The sequence below is a fragment of the Boleophthalmus pectinirostris genome, unplaced genomic scaffold (assembly GCF_026225935.1).
Source record: "Boleophthalmus pectinirostris isolate CB_2022bp ecotype Guang Dong unplaced genomic scaffold, ASM2622593v1 HiC_scaffold_23, whole genome shotgun sequence".
NCBI lineage: Eukaryota > Metazoa > Chordata > Actinopteri > Gobiiformes > Gobiidae > Boleophthalmus > Boleophthalmus pectinirostris.
The window spans coordinates 10,034,674-10,058,101 of record NW_026571207.1 but is presented as its reverse complement, the minus strand read 5'-3'; the positions used below and the strand labels follow the sequence as shown (position 1 = coordinate 10,058,101).

Here is a 23,428-nt window from a genome sequence, read left to right as displayed (position 1 = left end):
CTGAGGAACTACAATTGAGTTGTAATGAACTGATTCAAAAGATTCCAATAACATATCTGGAGCAGCTGATACCAGAGATAGACTGACATGAGAATCAGGGTGATATTTGCAGTTTTTAGTTTCAGCTATCGGTCTTTAATCTCCAGCACAGACAGATATTTTGTTTTGGCCGACCTGCTGCCTAAAGAATATGCATAAAGTTTAATTTGAAAACTTGAAAACTTAACTTGAAAACTTGCAAATAGATAACTATACAGACTATACTGACTATACAGCTCTCTTGAAGATTTGAAGGGACTGTAGGGGAGTTTGTCGAAAGCTATAATTACATAATTTGGCGCAAATAATCTAAATCAGCCCCTATCAGCGGTCATAAGTTAATTTTAAACAACTGGAATGGCATCGGCCAAGAAAATAGACATATCAGTTGATCTATAGCCGATATGAACTCTGATACCCACTGGACGTAACGGTGCATTTATATTAGGCACAGACTAGTTGAGGCACACAAATGGATTTGAGTAAGTAACAGGGATTTGGGGTTAGCACGCCATCTCCTGGCAGCAGTGGGAATGAACCATGAAAAAAGCTATTTAAACAACGGGAGTGGGGCATGTTAATAAAACGCACTTGTAATAAATGTGCTCTGGAAATGATTTATGGAGTTTAGAAATTCACATGAAAATTTAAACTGCGGAAATTAATGGAATAGTGGATTAATGAAAGACGCAGGAATAAAGCAAAACACAACTTCTATTAAGTTTTCAGTGCGGATACTGTTATAACATGGTTAAAAGCTCAAACAAGTACAATTTACATATTATGAATCTTTCAGAAATAGTTGCCAAAACTATAATGTCTAGAATGTCTTCAGGGTTAGACCATAGACGGTATAAAAAAGTGGAATACGCGAGTGTGACGTCACCCACGGCTTTCAGCTTCACTCAAATGAAGCTCACAATGCTAACGGATACAGGAAAGAATTTGGAGCCAGGCTGTATATTATGAACAGGACTTTTTTTAATGGACAAAACTGTGAAATACGTAAATTTTAAGATCAAAATAATGAGGCTTACTGCAGCAATTACAGAGAGAGGGGACGACAATATTCCAATGTACGTCAATTGGAGCCAAGATCAGAAGGAGCCGGAAGGGCCGCATGAGAACTTCCTATTTGGAGCGCGCCGTCCATTTATATACACAGTCTATGGGTTAGGCTTAGGTTGTTATGGAAACAGACATACCCTTGTGCACCTGCAGTCACAGGTGTTTCTAGAAAATGTGTGAATGTAGGTCAAGAAATGAGGAGTCGATTAATTAGCATTTTAAACATGCACATAAAAAATATGTGTGATTCTTCAAAATCATAACGAGTTTTGCTTTATTTTAATAATTTACGCAATAACTGTATTTATTCTAAACACAAAAGAAGAAAGATCTACACAGTTTAAAAAGCAAAATGACCCTAGAGCTAACACAAGCAGTGGCTGTCTATTTATATGTCCTATACAGAAAATGAAAACTCAAAAACATCCCAGACTTTGCAGAACTAAACTTTGTAAATCCGAGGTGAGAGAAACTGCATTTGCTCAACATGATGTGTGACCAATGAGCATATTTGCTTCACATACATTAAAGAAATAAACAAATCTGATTGGATTGGATGGCCATTTTTGAATCTAGCTTGTGTTGCATCAGGAGAAAGTGGTGACTGTACTAGGGATGGGCATGATTAATCGATTAATCGATAATTGATCATTAAGAATTTAATCGATTACGTTACTTTTAATCAACAAACCGAATGTAGGTTGTTGTGCGTAGCGTGACCAAACAGGGGTCTGTACATGTGTCTCTCTGCACTCAGAAGGAGCGAGACACAAACAGTCGGTCAGTCTGCAGCGTACCGAAGCACAAATGTGTATTTAACGATGACTTGTACAAGAAATTCCACGCTTTCCGTTGCGTTCGGGACAAGTGTGAGTCCATGTGCACAGTGTATAAAGCAGGAACATATGTTTCGGTGTCCAGTGGGAAAAAGCTTTGCCAGGTGAGAGTCGCGCAATGTCGATGACGAGTCCCCACCTCCCACCCCCGTACGGTGTCCTGGTTTTGACAAACGCAAATATGGTCACACTAACCTGTATTCACCTGAATCATGTCTTTTAATCCGACAAAAACTGACCGCATCAGCGACACAAGAGCTGTAGTTTTATCTTCGCTTAGTTTATGCAAATTAGCGATGCGGATTTAAGTTTCGTTTCTGTGAGAGTTGCACAAAGCTGCATTAAACACATTATAATCTCAAACGGATTGATGTGGCTCTAGAGTCGTTACGGTTTATATGTCGTAAAGTTGAATTTATTTATGCAGATTAGTAATACAGATAGTAATAATAATGATGATCATTTTAATATAAAAAGTTAATGATCAATTGATAATCAATCGTTAATTCTTCCGACGATCGATTAAGAACATTTCATCGAATGCCCATCCCTAGACCGTACTGATATCTTTATTATTACTATTATTACTAGTTGGATGTATCAGGAATAATAAGATATTTGAAACAATTTCCAACTCTTCACCAGGCTAAAAAGAAAAAAAAAAAAAAAGAAGAGGGAACAGAATACAAAACAACTGTCAAACAACACCCCTTACTTTTCAAACACACTTTACATATCATAATATATACCCTGTCATGCTTCAGGCGCTCCACCGGAATGCATACTTCCACAAATACTCTGATCAAAGCAAAATGCATAAATCCCCTCCACTCTCCCCCTCCCGCATGACCGTGCACGCTACACCAAATATGTCATAGGGCTTACACTTGCCAATACTGCGAAAACTTCAAACGAATGTTACTTTATTTCATGATGTACTTTGTGTTGAGACATTTGTTACCATTTAAGGCGACGATGGTGGAGGAGACAATGGAAAGCCCAGATCCCAGTCAGAACTCATTCATTGTTACACAGAAAAGCAGTGAGCAGGAATCTCAGTCAAATATGTAGACAAAACAGAGAAAAATATCGTTTTGCTGAATCAATATAACTCTTTGACTCAAGTATGTTACAATATTTATGGGTTGACTATTAGTGTGTCTATTTTATAAGAGTGACAGATTTGTGCAAGAAAGACCCCACACCACTATTAAAATGATTACACAGTGGGCTGGAGTAGAGGGTGAACCTCCTGGCCTGACCATTCTGTTCGAATCTAGGAAGGTCTGGACTAGGGATGGGCATTAGATTAAATTTTCTTAATCAATCGTCGGGAGAATTAACGATCGATTACAGATTAATCATTAACGTTTTTATATTCAAATTTATCATCATTATTATTACTATCTGCACTACTAATCTGCATAAATAAATTCAACATTACGACATATAAACCATAACCACTCTAGAGCCACATCAGCCTGTTTGAGATTATAAGACGTGCGCAACTCTCACAGAAATGAAACTTGAACTGCATGGTTAATTTGCATAAACTATGCAAAGGAAAAAAAAACAGTTCTTGTGTCAGACTGAAGGACATGACTCAGTGGAATACAGGTTAGTGTGACCATATTTGCGTTTGTCAAAACCAGGACACCGTACGGGGGTGGGAGGTGGTACTCGACATTGCGCTACTCTCACCTGGCAAAGCTTTTTCATGTTTTCGGTGTCCTGGTAAAGCTTTTTCCCACTGGACACCGAAACATATGTGCTGCTTTGTACACTGTGCACATGGCCTCACACTTGTCCCGACCGGAACGGAAAGAGCGGAATTTCTTGTACAAATCATCGTTAAATACGCATTTGCGCTTCGGTACGTTGCAGACTGACCAACTGTTTGTGTTTGCTCGCTCCTTCTGAGTGCAGAGAGCTACATGTACGGACCCCTGTTTGGTCACACTACGCACAGCGACCTACATTCGGTTTGTCGATTAAAATGAACGTAATCGATGAAATTCTTAATGATCAATTATCGATTAATCGACTAATCATGCCCATCCCTGGACCATCGGATCATGGAGTGTGAAAAACATCTGTCCAAACTAGAGATGATCCAACCCCAACTGCTAATTTGTAGCAGGTGTCTCTCAAATGTAAACAACTTCTCTCGAAAATTCCTGGAAGATTCAGTACAAAATATAAAACTTCTTGTACCTTCGATAAGTAATAGTTTGGTAGCCAGGCTGGCGCCACCTACTGCCTCCGCTCAGTTTCATTTCTCTCCAGCGACTAGGTCAGGAATCGAAATACACTAGACGATTTGCAAGATGTAGACCGCACGATGGCCAGTCCACGAAGAGCTGTGAAGTCATGACGTCATACTCAAGCACCTGTCTGTGTCCCTTTTGTGTCACAACCGAATAACAGCGATTGTCAAATAAAAAAAGTACCCACCTACTGTCGAGCAAATGAATCCTAATGCTGTGAGGTCAGATGGTTTCCACGAAGTGAAACGGGCTGATGAATAAGGCTTATAATAATAGATTGGTGCTTCAAATGTTGATTCTGAGAAAATTAATGCTGTTATGATGAATTAATCCTTTATGTTGTTTATTCTCTGTTGTTTGTTTGTTTGTTTGCGTTTGTTTTTTGCCGTGAATGTATCTCTCTGACTGATTAATCCATCAGTCACTTCCTCTGAAATCAGGGATAGCATACAGCAGCAGATTCACTTATCTTTGTAAAGTTTGAGTAATGAAATAAATAAAGGGTTGGCATTTTCCAAAAAAATTTAACTTTATTTTGGTACTTAAGTAAGTAAGTAATTAAGTAAGTAAATAATTAATTAAGAGAAAGAAAGCAATTATAAAGAAAGAGAAATCTGCTTAAATTTCTAATGTGGTGTTACACTATCTTTGATATAAACCAAATTCTTAAAACGGTACAAGTCCCATTTTTTCCATTGTCAATCATTTTTCAAATGGGCATCATGTTTTGATTCATTTGTATCAAAGTCTTTGGCAGCTCAGGAAAAGCTTAATCAAAAACTGAATGCGAAAAACCTGAACTTACTTACAAAATGTCAGGACTAAAAACATCCAAATTAATCTAGTGAAGGTGTATGGAGTTTGTGGAGCACTTCCTGTACTACCACGTGAAATCACAAGGTGGATTAGAGTTTTTTTTGTTACACACATATACAGTTTTTGTGTTAAACACGTGAATGAAGCAAAACAACTCCAGGTCTGTTTGTGATGTAACAAGATTATTACATAGATCAGAAAAAAGCATAAGAAGGGCCCTTTAAAAATTGATGCAATGGCCTTAAATCAGATTTGTGTGTGTCACAGTCAGCAAAATATTAATCTAATATCCATAATTACATTGGCATTACTGTATAGTCCATTTTCTATTACCTTGTATCCTGTCGCATCATATCAACAGAAGGCTTACAAGGTTTCATTCTGCAACCTAAGCGTTCAACAGCGGCAAATTTCCCACAATACAACACTTTAATTTACAGTGCCATTTTCTTTTTACAATAACTGCATTAAGGTTTAACGAGTGCTACGTTTTACAGCCGGTTACTGTACTCAGGGCAGTTAGGGTATATAGGTGTTGTTTAAGAGGCACTTACGATGGACAGTAAACTTGCTTCCCTTTCTTCTTGCCCTTCTTGGTCCCCTTCTCTTTGGCCGTGCCCCAGTCCAGACACAGGAACACCAGCAGGAGGACCACGGCCAGGTTTTTCAGCGCCATGTTGTGCAGAGTCTGTGGGAGAAAGATAAACAAAAAGATTAGATAACGAGAATGATGCATAAAAAGAAAGTTAGAGAAGTTTGATGAAGCAATTAAGCAGTCAGCCACTGAATCTGTCACTACGTTTATGGAGTCAATTCTGTTCCCAAAGCTCTATGTTCCCACAGCTCAGTGTTCCCACTGTTCTTACATTTGTTGGTTGTATGATTACCCCGGGCTCAGACTGCACGTGGTGCAGCTCTGGTCCGGTGGCTCTGAGTATTCTATATAATTTGAAAGTAACAGGAGGAGCTCAGAGCGCACATGTGCTGTGGCGCTCCAGATCAATTCAGTTGGATTCTATTTTTGCCGGACGCCGGAGCGACCGGAGCGACCGGAGCGACCGCAGCCTTTTCCCTTCATAAATAAATAGTTATCGCACAAACACATAGTGACGGCAAACTGCACAGCAGAGCTCCAGTCCTCGTGTAAGTGTCACAATGTGTCACAAAGGCCTTGTCTGAAATGAGTGGGTGCATGTTGAAACACGCGGTTAATATTTTTGCAGGTTATTTTATGTTTTCTTAGCCCAGGCAGTTGAATGCCTCTCCTAGTCAGCTCCTAGTATGACTCCCCTGTAACAGTTAAAGATTGGAATCATAACACCTCAAACCAGATTTTTATGCATTTTGAAAATTCTCTTTAAATTGGAGTAGGCCAGTTATAGACCAGTTGTTCTGACGTGCACGTGCATTGAGTATCGAGTCTATCCCTTATAGTATTGAAATTGAGTTTGAAATGTTGGTATTGTGACAACACTATTTTGCTCTATTTATACTTTTTAGCGAAGATGTTTATGATCATGTTTGCTTTCCATGAATAATTAGATGCCACACTTACAAAACAGCATGTCTTTTAAATCAAGATTGTTTATTCAAATGGAATAACTTTATGCATAAATTGGACTAGCAGCGGTCATCGCGGACACACTTAATGGATTTGACCGCTAAATAATGTCTCCAACAGAAGACTTCGGAAATAAGGAGTACTTTAGCTAACGACTTGCATATTAAGAAGTCCATGAGGTCACTTTTACATGCAGGACTGGGCTGGCGCCAAAACCACTGCATTAAAAGGAATTGATCTATCGATAGAGGGACCTGAAGGATTTACTCAGCAGTGTGGGCTATGCATATGCTTTGGTACAAGAACTACAGTATTTAACACTGAGAGAAAATGTATAAGGAAGTAAATCTTTACAACAGAAAACAGAATTTAAAATGAAATATGGCAGCTCAAGTTCAGCAGAACATTACGTAAAGGGACAGTACGTAACTTTATGGAGGTGGCAACTGCATGATTTAATGTAAATAAAATGTTAAAATCATACTTATATATATTTTTTTTTCCTTCAAGATAGGTAAGTTTTATGCCATACTGTGGAAGATTATTAGCCTGATTCATCAGAGGGTTTCACTTCGTAGAAACCACCTGACCTTGCACCGTTAGAATTTGTTCGTTCGACGGTAGGCGGGTACTTTGTTTCATTTAACCAATCGCTGCTATTTGGTTGTGTTGTATGTAATGCGCCGCTAATAGGGCTAACTGGTATATTAAGCTTTTCCCAAATACCATAGGAAGAAGGGCAATAATGTCTTTCCGTTTGATAATATTCACCAAACATTCTCTTTGTTCCGGCTTTAAATCCTCGATCTCGGGAATCGTTGCCAACACAGAATGTATGGCTCTTCGCTGATTGGCTGGTGTCCGAACTCACACTTCCGGGGTTTTTGCGAACCGTCTATTTTGATTCCTGACCTAGTCGCTGGAGAGAAATTCAATTGAGCAGAGGCACTAGGTGGCGCCAGCCTGGCTAGAAAATTATAGCCAAAGGAATAAGATTTCTGAGAAGACCCCAGGCTGCTTCAGGTTTGTGGAGATGCACATCCGGTAAGTAAGGGCAGTTTTTTTCCCAACATTTTGAGACATGTTTTTCTTCATAGAGATGGTGTTGCTTTGCCTGGAATGTTCCATATTATGACATTAAGCTTATTTTGGGGCATCCCTCTCATTTATTCAATTACAGGTGTTTATTATGTTTTTAAAGGTATTTTAATGGCAAGAATGTTCTAATTTTGAGCATGGTTGCGTTTTCACAGATCTATCTTTAGGCTGATGGTGCTTAGATAAGTTTAATGTCATACTGTGAGACACTTCATATTAACACTTCAATAACATGTCCATGGAGACAAGCAATTGACAAATAGTTCGCCGCAAAAGTTAAATAGCGCACCTTTAATGGTCACTCAGAAACAGTGTCCATTTACAATCTGAAGTGTGAACTTAGATTGACCATACGCTCTCCTCTGATGATCTCCCCGGACTGTCCTCTTGAGACCGTCTGCTGTCACACGGCATTAACCCTGTGGATGGGCTCAGAAGTGTCTCTACACGCACAACTGGGCCCTGTCCAACACTTCAGAGCCTAATGACTCTGATCTGAAATAATAGTTATCCCAGGCTTAATCTCCCCATGCAAAACAAACGTGCACTCTGAGGATGAGGTCTCTTGAGCCGCGGAAAATGCTGCGGGGAATTTGAAGCTTTCATTACAGTTACAAATTATTGAGCAAGCTACATTAAGAAGCTCATTTTGTATGGTTTTGTTAGCTATTTAGTATTTATTAAGTAGTGTCTTAGTACTTGAGACCGGTCTTGGTCTCGAAACCGTCCTCAAGACCATTTTTTTGTTTCGTAATCAACCGCGTTTGGACCTGGTCTTGTCTCAGTTTTGAAGGTACTTGGACTTGGCCTTGTATCGGTCTTGAGGTCTGACACTTGACAAGTAATAGAATGGAGATATATTTATAAAAACATTGATACATATGTGCCAAAACAACTGGAAATACAATTGAATATCGAAAATTACAAAGATGGTCTTGATTTGGTCTCAATGGGCTGTGGTCTCGGTCTTGTCTTGGCCTCGGCCTTTAAAAGTCTCTGTCTAGTCTTGACCTCAGCATTTAAAAGTCTCAGTCTTGTCTCAGGCCTTGTCTCTGAACGTGTTATTACTGTCAGAGGATTGACTGTAGACCTCCATTAAAGAGACAAGCTGATCAGTGATGATTAGAAATGACTGAATCTTAAGTAAAATTCACTCAGCCCTAGTGTGAGGACAAAACAGGTGTTGGTCCAAGCTGTGACTGAACTGCCAACCTTCATGTATCTGGGAAAACACTAGACCCACTGGGCCACATCAATTCTGACACCTACAGAAACTGTATGTAGCCTGCAGTCTTACTGTTTTAAGAAAGCTGCTACAATCCCAACTGAACCTGGGTTGCCACCGTTTTAACCTGCAGACAGAGGACACATAAAATTCTTTTCTCAGGCCATGCCTCATGTGAAAGCTCAGAACATCCAGAATTTACTCACTGAGCTGCACAGGCTGCACTGGTTAATGACTGTAAGTGCTTGGGTGACCATTCAGATCAAAGAGAGTCCTTTTAAGTTCATGCCAGCTGGGTTTCAGCATCAAAACTGGAAACCCAAATGAGAAACTCATGTAAGGCTCATTCTGCTTTTGATTGGAAAATCATCTTAAGAACCAAAACACCAAATGGGCTCTATTAACTATTTTGCCACAAAACGAGAAGACTCTGCTGGTGGTAGTAACTATAACAAAGTCTGGGAAAACTGACAAAATGGCTCAGTTTTCTTCATCATTGTTTCCCTAAGATTGGGTCGCGATGCTCAGGTGGGTTGCACGAGATTTTGCCTGATATCCTCCTGTACCGTGGACTGGAACACGCTCCAAAACCACAGACAGGTCCAACTATCTCATTAGAAATGTTGAAATGTGAAGACATGTTTTGAATAATTTCTTATCTTTTTGTGATTATTTTATTGACTATTTTGTTGCAATATTGCTGGGTCAATATTGAATATTGAAAAGAAAAAGAAATGGACTACATTTAATGTCCAAATGGGCAACTTATGGATCCTTTTATTGCTGGTTCAATGACTGTTTTTCATTGTTTAAAACTTGAGTAATACTAATTGTTCAGAGAAAGACGATCACTCAGTCAACAATAAAATATCCTCTTTTATGTTCAATAATGGCAGGTGTACACAGTCCATGTACAAATGCACGCCACTACGCTAAAGCACTACACTCTTGCATTCCTTGATAGCAACCATTAATCACTGGGCCTCTATATAACCTCTGTGATTCTTTCTCTATCCAGGGACCCACAGCGATGCTAGCCCCCTCACCTTCCTCCACCCATAACCCTCCACCCTCACCCCGCCTCCCCTTAGCCCAGCCCTGGCAGCTCTACTGTATATTAAATGGAGCAGTTTATTGTCTAGACAGGTTCTAGCCCCAAGTCTCTCAGAGCCTCTGGCCCAGGTGCGGCGTACGCTATGCTGCCCAGAGCTCATTGATCATCTGCTCCTACGGTGGAAGTCTGCGCTGTCCCTCATTTCAGCCTATTACCGCCGTGATAAAAGATAGTGTACGCCAAACTGAGTCAACACGCCTTCAGCAACGGCAGGGACTGCTGCTACAACAATGGTTGCCTTAAAAAAAAAAGAGCACACATTCCACATCAAAACAGGCGAGTATTTGTATCAGATGCCCTTTCTTTCACTTCACAGCTCTTGTTTTTGTATGAGTAGGGTTGCTTTTGATACTTTGCACCTGTCATCATTTCCTGGGGGGTGATGCTAACTGTAGGCTCGGCTCTGTCTGAAGCTCTGCTACTTCAATCTAAGCTTTGTTTTAACATTGTATTGGATATTGTTTGCATCTAATTATGAAGTGGATTTCTATTGGAGGCCATGGTTCTCAACTGGAAAAAGGTGGCTTGCCCTCTCCGGGTGGGTGAGAGTCCTTGCCTCAAGTGGAGGAGCTCAAGTATTTTGAGGTCTTGTTCACGAGTGAGGGGAGGATGGAGCGTGAGATTGACAGGTGGATCGGTGCAGCGTCGGCAGTGAGACGGTCGCTGTATTGGACTGTTGTGGTGAAGAGGGAGCTGAGCCGAAAGGCAAAGCTCTCAATTTACCGGACAATCTGTGTTCCTTTCCTCACCTATGGTCATGAGGTTTGTGTAATGACCGAAAGGACAAGAAGTCGAAATGAGTTTCCTCCACAAGGTGGCTGGGTGCTCCCTTAGAGATAGAGTGAGGAGCTCACCCGGGAGGAGATCGGAGTAGAGCTGCCTCAAATCCATGTCGAGAAGAGCAGCTGAGGTGGCTTGGGCATCTGTTCCGGATGCCTCCTAGGCGCCTCCCTCAGGAGGCATTCCAGGCATGTCCCACCAGAAGGAGGCCCAGAGGAAGACCCAGGTGAGATGTTAGCATGATATTTGTTGTCAACAATGGCATGAAAACAAAAATTGCTTATACAATCTTTGGGGTGAAAGTAAGGATAAAGTTTGGACCACAAACAGTTTAACATAAACTAGTTCTGCGTTTTGTTTAGTTTTTTTTTCTTTTTTAGTTTTTAGGATGGTAAAAATCATCAGGTACAACACAATGTGCTTACATGGCACAGGGAAAGAATCAGTAGAATTTAAGTTTAATCAATTATAGCTCGTTCACTTCAGTACATCAAGTTAGGCAGTCCATTCACAGGTTTAAGAATGATGATGAAGAATCAGGACCATTGCCATGGCGATTAACAATTTAAAATTAAAGATTGTGTCTTCTGAATGAGAAAAAAATCCTCAAAATGTTGCATATTCGGGGTATGCATGTACATATTCTTCTTATATGTGACATTCATAAGCCTTCACTATTCAGAAGGCATACTAGTTTGTTTTAAATTGGCAGTTGCTATGGCAACAGTCTTAATTTTTCATAATTCTGAAGCCCATGAGCGGCACTAAAATGACCAGAGTCTTTTTCCATAGTGTAATCCCAGTCGGCATTACACACAGTCTATGTGCCCGTGCTGGTTTGGTTTCCCATGGGAGCGCTGCAGACATGTAAAAGTGCATAGGCCCACATATGGCCCAGATGGCACGAGTTAGGGCAGGAGCAGAGCCTGTGCCAAGCTCTCCATCATCGTCCTTAAAGCGTGCTTATCTGACCCATAAATTAGGTCAACTTTACCCAAGCACCCCGCCTTAGCCTCCACTCCAACCCCACTATTCATATGGGGTGAAATACGACAAGACTATAGTGTTAGTGTGGATAAAAGCAACCCACTTTTTAAATAATTATAATGCAGCTGTTCATCATTTAACCATCCATGGAATTATGTTTAGCTTAATTAATGCATGTTGTGTGTCCCTCTAAACTAGGGGTGCCCAAAGTTTTTTTCCGGGCCAAAATGAATGTACATTATTGGGTTGATGGCCAGACCAAATGACAGCACATAAAAATGTTCTTCTGCAAAGCAATGTATGATTGAATTGACTTTAAATATTAGGAAACAGACTGGATTGGCCTCGTTTTCAAAACTAAATTAATCATAATAAATTCTTCTTAAAATCTCACAGACGAAGTCAAAAAAAAAAAAAAAATGTCCAGCCAGTACCACAAGCTTTGAAAACATTTGACAGAGACAAGTGGATCTGGAGCTGCATCCCATTTCCCTGATTTCAGAGGACATAATTGACAGGCAGATAAACCAATCAGAGACGTACGTGCTGTTCACATGAAAAACAAACATGGCTGTTTACATGTGAAAAAGTAGAAAAATCTACATAAAGGACTCAGAAACAGCATGGATTTTTACAGAATCAACAAGCAAAGTACAAAACAATTACTTATTTCAGGTAAAATAAGTTATATATATTGTGTCCTGAATATTTCAGAATTTTCAAGAGGAGCTGTTTTCTGCATTTGAGGGACATGTGCTACAAATTAGCAGCTGTGGTTGGATCGTCTCAAGATCGGACAAAGGATTTCCGTGTTCTGTGGTCCGCCTCCAGTCCCTTCCGGATTTGAACAGAATGTAGAAAGGACAGGCTGGTCAGGCAAACAACTCAGAGCAATAGAACCTATTTACATATTGGATCTGATGGGGAAAACCATTGAACTCTGAAAAAACAACCCAGACACAAGGAGCAACATGGCAACTTCACAAAAAAGGCTTGGACACGTCGGGAGTCAAACCTGGAACCCTCTTGCTATGAGAAGTGTCTTAACCTCTGAGCAACTGTGCTTCAATCCACTTAAATGTACAGTATGTAACTTTCTGGAGGTGGCAGGTCGCCTGGATGATTCTATAGAAATAGAAGATTAACCATACTTTAGAACAGGCATGTCCAAACTATGGCCCAGGAGCCAAATGCGGCCCTCAGACAATTTTTTCTTGGCCCTCAGACTTCCAGTTGAATTGGCCCAAATGACCTTGCATCAATTTTATTTATTTTTTTTCTGCAAGTTTAAAAAAAAAATCTACCTTGATAAAGCTAATATTTAATATTTAGTGTGTGGTTTTATGGATCTTAGTGTGAATAAAGACTGATGGCTCATTCTAACAAGTTAAACATGCACATATTTTAATTATTCACTGTACTGAGCATCAGTCTATGGCCCTCGATCGGCCCTCTGCTTCGTCTGTGTTTAGAAATGTGGCCCTTGATGAAAAAAGTTTGGACACCCCTGCTTTAGAACATTCTCAATAGAGACAGACACATTTTATGCCATATTAGAGCCAATATTTCCATGGAAACAAGCAGCAGGAGACCGTCCTCCAGGCCAAGTAAGATGTGCAAGCCTACTTAGACTAAGGACATATGCTTTTTGGTGCAACACACAACTCACAAAAGAACAAAACATGCTTTTACTTTAGACTATATACTGATATTCTCCATATATTTCAATATAAAGTGCAGCTGCAATGTAGCAGTCAAACTGTTTCAAAAATATTCCCAAACATTTCTAGACAACCTTTTATGCTAGTATCCTTTTGTGCGTCCTCTCTCCAAAATCTATTTATTCTTACGTCTTTCCCTTGTACTGCCACAACCAATGCTTTTATCACCACCCAAGATTCATTCACCGGCCTCGCGTCCTCCTCTCCCTGATCAATGATGCCAAGTCCCCCACACACACCATATTTAAGCTCCCCTCACTTTGTCTGCCCTATAACTTTATATTGACTTTGGCATCGCTCAATAGACTGAACAAATAGCTTAGCCTTAGCTGTCACCGTGGTGCTTTGAGAACACACATTTCTTAAAATAAGTTAGCTTTAGCTATCAGTCTGTCGGAACTTCTCCCTCAAAGATGATTTTTATAGCGTGATTCATTGGCGGTTGTTGAGCGGTCCATTGCTCTCGCTAACAGCCACAATGGCACTGTTATGGGCTGATGGACATGCTAATGTTTGCTAATGCTACTGTTTATGCAGAGCAGATGCAGGCATTAAGATGTGATGGAGAGTCTGTCTCTTAAACGAGTCACTGATAGGATTAGAACACTTACAGCAAGACTTGATGAAAATAGACTCCATCAGAGATTTAAACATAAAGGGCCCATATTGTGCTATTTTCTGATCTGTTATAACATTGTTTCCTCATCAAAAACACACCTAGAGTTTTGTTTTGCTCATTCTTCTCTCAAATGAAAAAACGCCACTGTTCCACCTTGTGATGCAAATGTTTTTTTTTTTCAACGGCACAACAGCAAATGCATCGATCAGAGCTATGATTGAACCATCAAACCTTCAGGCAAATGCTCTGACCGCTGAGCTCCTCTCACCCAAATACCAATACATATGTATAAAATCCTCTGGTCCTTTTTTTACTGTCACAAGAGAAATATACTAGCTTCAGTAATGCTTAGAATCTGCTTTCTATTTTTGACAACTCTGAACCTTACATGAGCTGTACCTGATTTTTAACTAAAACAGAACTAGATCATTTTAAACAGTTTGCAGTGGTCCAAAGATATTCCTCACCATCCAACTATCCAATTAGGATGGTTGGAATGTAAATGATAAGTATACATTCCAACCGTCCTAATTATTCACCGCAATGAATTTATAAGCACTCTTTATGACTTTGAAAGCATAGTTTTGCCATCATGGTAAAGCTAACAACAAATTAAAGAGGCAGTAAGCTCAGTTGGTAGAGCGTTTCTCCACTGACCCACAGGTTGGCAGTGCAACTCCAGCTCCCACAGATGAATGCTGTCGTTGTGGCCTTGGGCAAGACACTTAGCCCACCTCTGCATACGCTGGTGTATGAATGTGTGGGTGAGTGGTTCCTTGTTGTAAAGTGCTTTGCCTTGAAGGTGGAAACGTGTTATATAAAAATGTGACCAGCTCACATGCTATTGCGTATTTTGACCTCATGAGCTGCTTATACAGTCTACACTACCGGTCAAAAGTTTTCGAACATCACACATTTTCCATTTTTTTACTGTTTACTGTTGACCAAAACGTATTCTAAACTTTTGATTCACAAAAGTGTCCACCTTTGGCAGGTATAACAGCTGAACACACTTGTGTCTCGTTCTTTTTACAATAGAAATCAAATATTCTTCAGAAGGTTCTTCCCAAGTCTCTTGCAGAAGTTCCTATAAATGTGTGGCACTTGTAGTTTGCTTCTTTCACTCTTCTGTCCAGTGCATCCAAAACCAGCTCGATGGGGTTTAAGTTTGGACACTGTGCAGGACACTCCATGTTTTCAAGTTTATCATCATGTTCTTTTTTCTTGACGTAGTTTTGACAGAGCTTGGACTTATGTTTTGTCATCTTTTATCTTTTTTTAGTTCTTACCTTTGTACCATTTCAAGCTCTTCATTGGACTTGCACGACTTGAACTGCAATAAATAACTGGAAAAATTAGGGTGTTCTTAAACTTTTGACCGGTAGTGTATAATACAATACATCTGCACTGGGGCAAGACACAGTTAGCTCAAATATTTCTGGTGCTCTTTCTCTTCTCTGTTCACAAACTGGCACTGTGAGCTTGTAGCCCTTTGGTTTTGTAAAGATGTGTTTCTATTTATGTTTAGTTTTACCCAGTACCAAAAGAGCAGTGGTGCATGTTCCAACCAATGCATTTACCCAGGATAACTTGTTTAGTATTCTTCCCGTAGGCCTGTGCATCGCGTAACCCGTCCTGACTGTTTGGTACAAGCCTGTGGTGCTGCCTGTATGGACACACTGACAAACCAGCCACTGTGACAGCACCAGGCCCCACTCTGCTCTATTCACTCTTTACACCAGCTACAGTCTCACCCCACTGCACAGTATACACAGGCTATTCATAGACGCACAGGGACTCAAAGTGTAATTAGGTTTCACAAAACAGGCCCAAAGATATAACACAGGATCCGGTTAGAATGATATAAGGTTCAGCGTTTGCCTTGGATTCAGAATAGGGTTGTTAAAAGCAGAGATATATTTTGATATGAAAAATAATATTGAAGCTTGATACTCGTGTAAGTATAGATACCTCAAAAATCATCATTAACAGGAAAAAAAATTGAGCTTTCCTGAACAGTTTGTGTGATTTTAAGTTTTATCAGATCAATTATAAGACCCCATGCTAAAAGAAAGTACTATTATTTTGTATATTCTATTACAACATTTTTATCTTCATTATGGTATCGTAATCGGTATTGAGTATTGAGTGATTTAGCATAAACACTTGTCCACTTTACAAAGATGTGAGTCTGGCCACATCTGGATCTCCCAGAGCTAAGATGGTTGTGATTGACAGAAGGATCAGCCAATCAGAGAGACGCATAATCCGTGTATCATTCTTTCATTCATTTTTCAAATTAAAACCAAAAAACAATTTTCCTCATTATTTGTCTCCAAAACCAAAATGAAAAAAAAAAAAAAGGATAACAATTTGTTGTATCAGTTTTCGATTTTGTGTTTAAATGAATAATGGAAAAAACAGATAATGGCTCTTTCCTGTGTCTGTGACTTAAACTGCGATGCTGAACTTTTGAACCGCATACGCACTGAACCAGGACTGAACCAGGACTGAACCAGGACTGAACCAGGACTGAACCAGGACTGAACCAGGACTAAAACAGGACTAAACCAGAACTCTTTCTTGAGAGAGAAAAACAGAACCCCGAGCCTGGTTTAGTCCTGTTTTAGTCCTAGTTCAGGCCTGTTTTAATCCTAGTCCTGCTTTAATCCTAGTTCAGTCCTAGTTTAGGCCTGTTTTAGTCCTAGTTCAGTCCTGTTTTAATCCTAGTCCTGCTTTAGTCCTAGTTCAGTCCTAGTTCAGGCCTGTTTTAGTCCTAGTTCAGTCCTGTTTTAATCCTAGTCCTGCTTTAGTCCTAGTTCAGTCCTGTTTTAGTAGTTCAGGCCTGTTTTAGTCCTAGTTCAGTCCTGGTTCAGTCCTGGTTCAGTCCGTAAGGGTCAAAATTGGATGAAACGGGAAACCAGAACTGAACCAGGACTGAGTGTTGAGACATGCCTGGAGTTGTAGACTGTCAGGTGACTGCAGGCAAAAGGACCGGCTCAGAGCTCTGTGCCCCAAGGGGCTAAACGCAGCCATTACCCCATCATGCTTTGTGGACACCCTGCTCCTCGGGCTAGGGGTCTTGTCTTTCCAAGATTAGTCCTGGTTCAGTCCTGGTTCAGTCCTGGTTCAGTCCTGGTTCAGTCCTGGTTCAGTCCTGGTTCAGTCCTGGTTCAGTCCGTTTGTGGCGCAAAAGTCCGGAATCGTTGTTCTCGTCACAGAAAAAGGAAAGAGCAGTTATCCTTTTTTTCCATTATTCATTTAAACACAAAATTGAAAAACAAAAAAAAAAAAAAAAAAAAGAATCGTTATCCGTTTTTTCATTTTGGTTTTGCAGACAAATAACGAAGAAAATTTGTTTTTTAATTTTCTTATTTTTCGTTTTATTTTGAAAAATGAATGAACAAATGATACACAGATTTCACGTGATCTTTCCATACCAAAACTCACATGATTGCTCTCGACTGAAAAAAATAAATACAGATTAGTTTACTTCTCATTTCTGAGAACTACAGTAAAGACTCAAATGCAGTACAATATAAGATTACTACTTCTGCTATTACTTCTCAGTCCTCTGTGTCCTCTTGTAAGATGTACATGTTTGTTTGTACATGTATGGACCAAGCATTCTCTGATTGGTTAATCCGCCTGTCAATCACCGCCATCATAAATCATCTCTGTTTAGTTTTGTCAAAGCCCGTGGTTTTGGCTGGCCACCATAACAGTTGATTGTACATAATATGTCCTTTTTAAAGTTGTCAGAACTGGTTTAGTTTATAGTCCCTAGAATCCTGACGCAGTTTTTGGTTGTTTTTAATTACAGTCCACTATTATTTTAGCCCCACATAAGCAATACCCATTTTTCTTTATCCTTCAAAAAACCTTACCTCCTCTGGGATTCGATTTATTTCGTCCTTGGGCTGAAACCTGAGTCAACAGTGTTTAAGAGAGAACCCCGTGAAGGGAGCTAACCTTGGACGCAAACCGGCCGCTGGCAAAGTGAAAACCGCACGGATTTGACCATGAGCGGCTAACGCGGTGACTCACCCGGACCTCCATCATGCCCCTGGGGTCCGGGGTCAATAAGTAATCTGCTGCACTCTGCCTGTTCAGCAACATCCATGACATACAGGGACACGCGCTAAACATGCTGTGTGCTAATGACACGCTGTATGCTAATTTAGGTTTGGCGATATTCAGGAAATTAATAGTTTACTGTTGTTCGATTTTGAAATAACGAGTTTTTGAAGATTTATTTAGGAATAATTTGACCAGAGCCTAATTTGATGATGCACTGTGTAACATTTCTGATGGAGGATTTGTCACCATCTTCTCTCCATGGTGATGTTGCCTGGAATGTTCCACAGTATGGCATCACGCTAAAACTTCGTTCAGACTGCAGGGCTTAATGCTCACTTCGGATTTTTTTGTGAAATCAGATTTTTTTGCGAGGTCGCTCACATTTCCAATTAAATTTGACTTGTATATGTATACTTTAAACGCCCCAAAAGTATCCTGCATGCACATTGGAGGACACGACGGCGTCACACGCAGCGAGTGTGCTCAGTGTTTATGGAAGTCGCCTAAACGCTGGGCTTTTCTTCCAAAATACTGTCCAGTTCTTTGTAAAATGGACAGGTTACACACCCACGACCACTTCATTTGTTTGAGACTTTGAATCATTAGCCTCCTTGTATTTGGCTCACAGGCTGTTTATTTTTTGTAGACATTGGAGCCAGGACCGCCTTTCTTTGGCAATTATTTAAAAAAACATCCATTTTCAATAAGACCCCTCCAATTTGGCCTGAATACAACGATCCCCCCAATTATTAATTAACTCGCTAACCTCGCTTTCCCTCCATTGACTAAACTCCAAGTCTGACGTGTAGGTGGGATGAATGCGACCTGGCCGTTCAGACTGAAGTTGCATGTCAAAAGATCGGATATGCATCAGTTTTACGAGCACATATCCAAGAGGCCTGGGTCACATTTGAAAAAAAATCGAATCTGTTTCGTTCAGACGGTCATTAAAAGATCAGAAACAGGTCGCATGGGGCGAAAAGTCGGATTTGGGTCACTTCAGGTTCCAGTCTGAACGTAGCCTTATTTATCTCTACAGAGACAGGAGGTGATATCATAGGACCAAGTTACATGTCAGATCTGTGGAGAGGTGAGCCCGCTCGCAGTAAGAATGCAAGTTTTTCAGTAAAGAAAAAAATTAAAAATAAACACGGTATTGAGTAAATGCAAAATGGATTCATGCCGGGACATTCCAGACAAAGCAACATCTCCATGACACGCAGGTGGCTGACTCTCCACCAGAAAAGTTACACAGTGTACCTTTAATATTACACAAGCTACTCATGAACTTTATGCGACTCGATGGTGACTCCCCTCAGTACAACACTTACAGCTGAAGTGTGATGCTCAATGAAACAACAAGATTACGCAGTGTCAACAGGAATCCAACCACCAGTCTACACATGGTCACATTAACAGGAAAAACCGGTTAAGTGTCATGCTCAAGGAAACAATAATATGCAGCACCAACAAGGATTGTATTGTATCAACCTATAAACATTTAGTTATACTACCAATTTCACATAAAATGGTCGAGTGTCATGCACAAGGAAACAATGACAGTACACAATTCCAACACGAGTTAAACATTCAACCTACAATCACAAAGTTACTATATTATTTACACGGGCAAAATGAGTGAAAGGTCTTGCTCATGGAAACAACAGTAAGTGATGTCGAATGGAATTGAACTGCAAACTAAGGCTGTGCAAATAATTGAATTTTGATCCTGATTTCGATTTTGTGCCGCACAATCTCCAAACTCATATAATCGAGTTGAAACAATTGGATATATTTATGTTTTTCAATGCCTTATTTCATGTTCAAAGTATATTTTATTCATTTTTTTTTTCGTTTTATACATCGCAAAACTGGTAGGTACATATTTGTAGCCTATATTCATTTTCAATTTGACCGTTTTGGGTAATTATCAGTATCAAAGTGTTGTTGTTTTTTGAGAAAGAGAAATGCTGAATAAATCCATTGTATAAAAATAATAATTGGAATAATCCTGATTTCAATGTTGACCAAAATCATCGTGATAATGATTTTTTTTCCATTATCGAGCAGCCCTACTGCCAACCTACAATCACAAGTTTCATACAGACAAACTTGCAAAAGTGCCATGCCCAAGGAAACAACAGCACTACACAATGGGTGAGTTGAACCACCACCTTCAGCCACATTGTCACACAAACATTACAGGCAGATCTGTCAAGTGTACAGGGGTAGTACGACCAACTAAAGTCAAAATGGGTGAAGTGTAATGCTGAAGGAAACAACAATATGAATCCAATTAGAGTAGAATTGCCAACCTACTTAGACAAACTTTATTGATCCACAAGGGAAATTACTTGGACGCAGCAGCTCACACATCTTTTGTTTTTTTTTTTTTCCAATCACAATCACAAAGCCTTACTAACTTTCATATGAGCGAGAATGGTGACGTGTCTTGCTCAGTGAGGTGCTAAGTGCATAAATGTTTTTCACAAATTTCAGATTCCACACAGCTGCCGTCAGAGTAAATTTAACAACAACAACAACTAGCATGCAAATCTTCTTTTACACAAAACTGACACTTGTGAGTTTTAAGCCATGTTATAATGTTTTTGTCTCCTCAAAAACAGACCTGGAGTTGTGTTTTATGTCATTCTCACATATTTGAGTATCCCTTTATTATTAGTCTGTCTACATCTGGTTTAGTCCTGGTTTAGTCCCGGTTTAGTCCCATTTTAGTCCTGGTTTAGATCTGGATTAGTCCCAATTTGGTCCTGGTTTAGTCCCGCTTTAGCCACGATTTAGTCCTGGTTTAACTCTGGTTTAGTCCTGGTTTAGACCTGGTCTAATCCTGGTTTAGTCCTACTGGTTTAGTCCTGGTTTAGATCAGGTTAAGTACTGGTTTGATCCTGGTTTAGCCCTGGTTTAGTCTTTTTTTTTTTAATAGTCCTGGTTTAGTCCTTTTTTTATAGTCCTGATTTAGCCCTGGTTGACCTCCATTTTAGTTCTGATTTAGTCCTGGTTTTAGTCCTTTTTTCAGTCCTTTTTTTAGTCCTGGTATAATTGTGGTTTATTCCTTATTTAATCCTGGTTTTACCCTGGTTTATTCCTTATTTAATCCTGGTTTTACCCTGGTTTATTCCTGGTTTAGTTCTGGTTTAGTCCAGGTTTGGTCTTGGTTTAATTCTGGTTTGGCGTTAAATAAATAACACATTTAGAATATATCATCCTAAAGCTGGTCTTAACATATACAGTAAAGTGAAAGATGAGGGAGACCGTGAGCAGCGTCTGTATAATTTATGTTGCATATTATGGAAGTGTGAGCCGTGCCCAGACCTGGTGACGAGGACTCGAGCATTGACAGTCTTTAAAAGTATATAGTTTAAATAACGACATTAAACACAAGTTAAAACAGTAACGATTTGGACATAAAGTTAAATTGTGTATTTTATGGAGGACAGTAAAGCATTAGGCTAAATATAGCTGCAGTTATGATAAATGATCTTGATAGCCACCTTAAAAGTCCTCGCCGCGACACGTTTCAGCAGCTTCAGTGACAGCAGCTTCATTCTGCTTGGGAATTCTCAGCGCACTGAAGAGTAAAAGCGCAAATGACAGGGTTTTATGTTTTTCTAGTTGTGACTTATTTTAGTGGGAGAGCACTTCTCTAGCAAATGCAGAATGATATGTCTCGGTATTTGGAAATCAGTCTGGTCCTCACTCCCTCCATCACGTCTTTAGTCTGGTCTGGTTTAGCTCTGGTTTAGACTTGGTTTAGTCCCGGTTTAGACTTGGATTAGTCCCGGTTTAGTCCCGGTTTGGTTCTGATTTAATCGTGGTTTAGCCCTTCTGGTTTAGTCCTGGTTTAGCCCTGTTTTGGTCCTGATTTAGACCTGGTTTGGTCCTGGCTTGGTCCTGGTCCAGTCTTGGTGTAGTCCTGATTTATTCCTGGTTTAGACCTGGTTTAGACCTGGTTTAGACCTGGTTTAGACCTGGTCCAGTCGGGGTTTAGTCCTGATTTAATCCTGATTTAGACCTGGTGTAGTCCTGAGTTGGTCCTGGTTTGGTCCTGATTTAATCCCAGTTTAGTCCTCATGGTTTGGTGCTGGTTTAGTCCTGGTCCAGTCATAGTTTAGTCCTGATTTAGTCCTGGTTTAGTCCTGGTTTGGTCCTGGTTTGGTCCTGGTTTGGTCTTGGTTTGGTCCTGGTTTAGTCCTGGTTTAGTTCTGATTTAATCTTGGTTTAATCCTGGTCCAGTCCTAGTTCAGTCCTGGTTTAGACCTGGTTTCTTCCTGGTTTAATCCTAGTTTAATCCTAGTTTAATCCTAGTTTAGTCCTGGTTTAGACCTGGTTTAATTCTAGTTTATTCCTGGTTTGGTCATGGTCCAGTCCTGGTCCAGTCCCAGTCCAGTCTCGGTCCAGTCTTGGTCCAGTCCCGGTTGAAGCAATTAAATCAGGGTTTAGTATTCAGCTCACAGCGGCTCAGTAAACACACATGGTCCCTGGCCTCAGTAATGCTATTGATTTTTATAATTGCACCACTTGTCCCACAACAATAGAACCACTGCATCCACTTTTATGGATGATCTGCACGGCCATCGTCCTCTGTCATGGAAGATTTTTATTTTTAGTCCATTTACGTTTAAAATGGTCAAAACTAAACAAACTTACGTGCCATTTTACTTTTTACTTAACCACAAGATTAATTATGCTGTGCCTGCTTTTTACTCTGCAGTTTGTTTTAAATGTTTTGCAGTGATCCAAAATTATTCCTTCAAAATCCCAATTCTTCACCTCGATCAGTGCTTTTCAACAACAACAACAACTGGCATGCTAACACAACCATCCTGATTATGTAATTATATTCAGACAGCACACAGTAGACTTATTTTTGACCTCAAGGGCTGCTTTTACAATATAATATCTGTACTGAGACACGATTTTTGGTCAAAAACGTGGGAGAAATCAGGCATAGGATCTTTAATTTTTGTAATCAATTAATTTCAAAAACAGTTGCCGATGTCAGCGCTCTTGGCATCACACAATTTACTTCTCCTGGTGCTCATTTACTCCTGGTTTGGTCCTGGTTTAGCCCTGGTTTAGCTCTGTTTTAGCCCTGGGTTGGTCCTGATTTAGTCTAGGTTTAGTCCTGGTTTAACCTCAGTTTAGTCCTGATTTAGTGATGGTCCAGTCCTGGTTTAGTCCTGGTTTAGTGATGGT

The 23,428-nt window shown here is 40.0% G+C and overlaps 1 protein-coding gene across 1 annotated transcript in view; it reads right to left on the bottom strand.

Moving 5' to 3' along the window:
• The window catches only part of glrbb (glycine receptor, beta b), an 81,528-nt gene that overhangs the window by 52,778 nt on the left and 5,322 nt on the right, over positions 1-23,428 (bottom strand). Inside the window, 1 exon segment of the mRNA XM_020917645.2 lies at positions 5,581-5,714. Within this exon segment, the coding sequence (XP_020773304.2) occupies positions 5,581-5,702 (122 nt within the window). The 5' untranslated portion in view covers positions 5,703-5,714.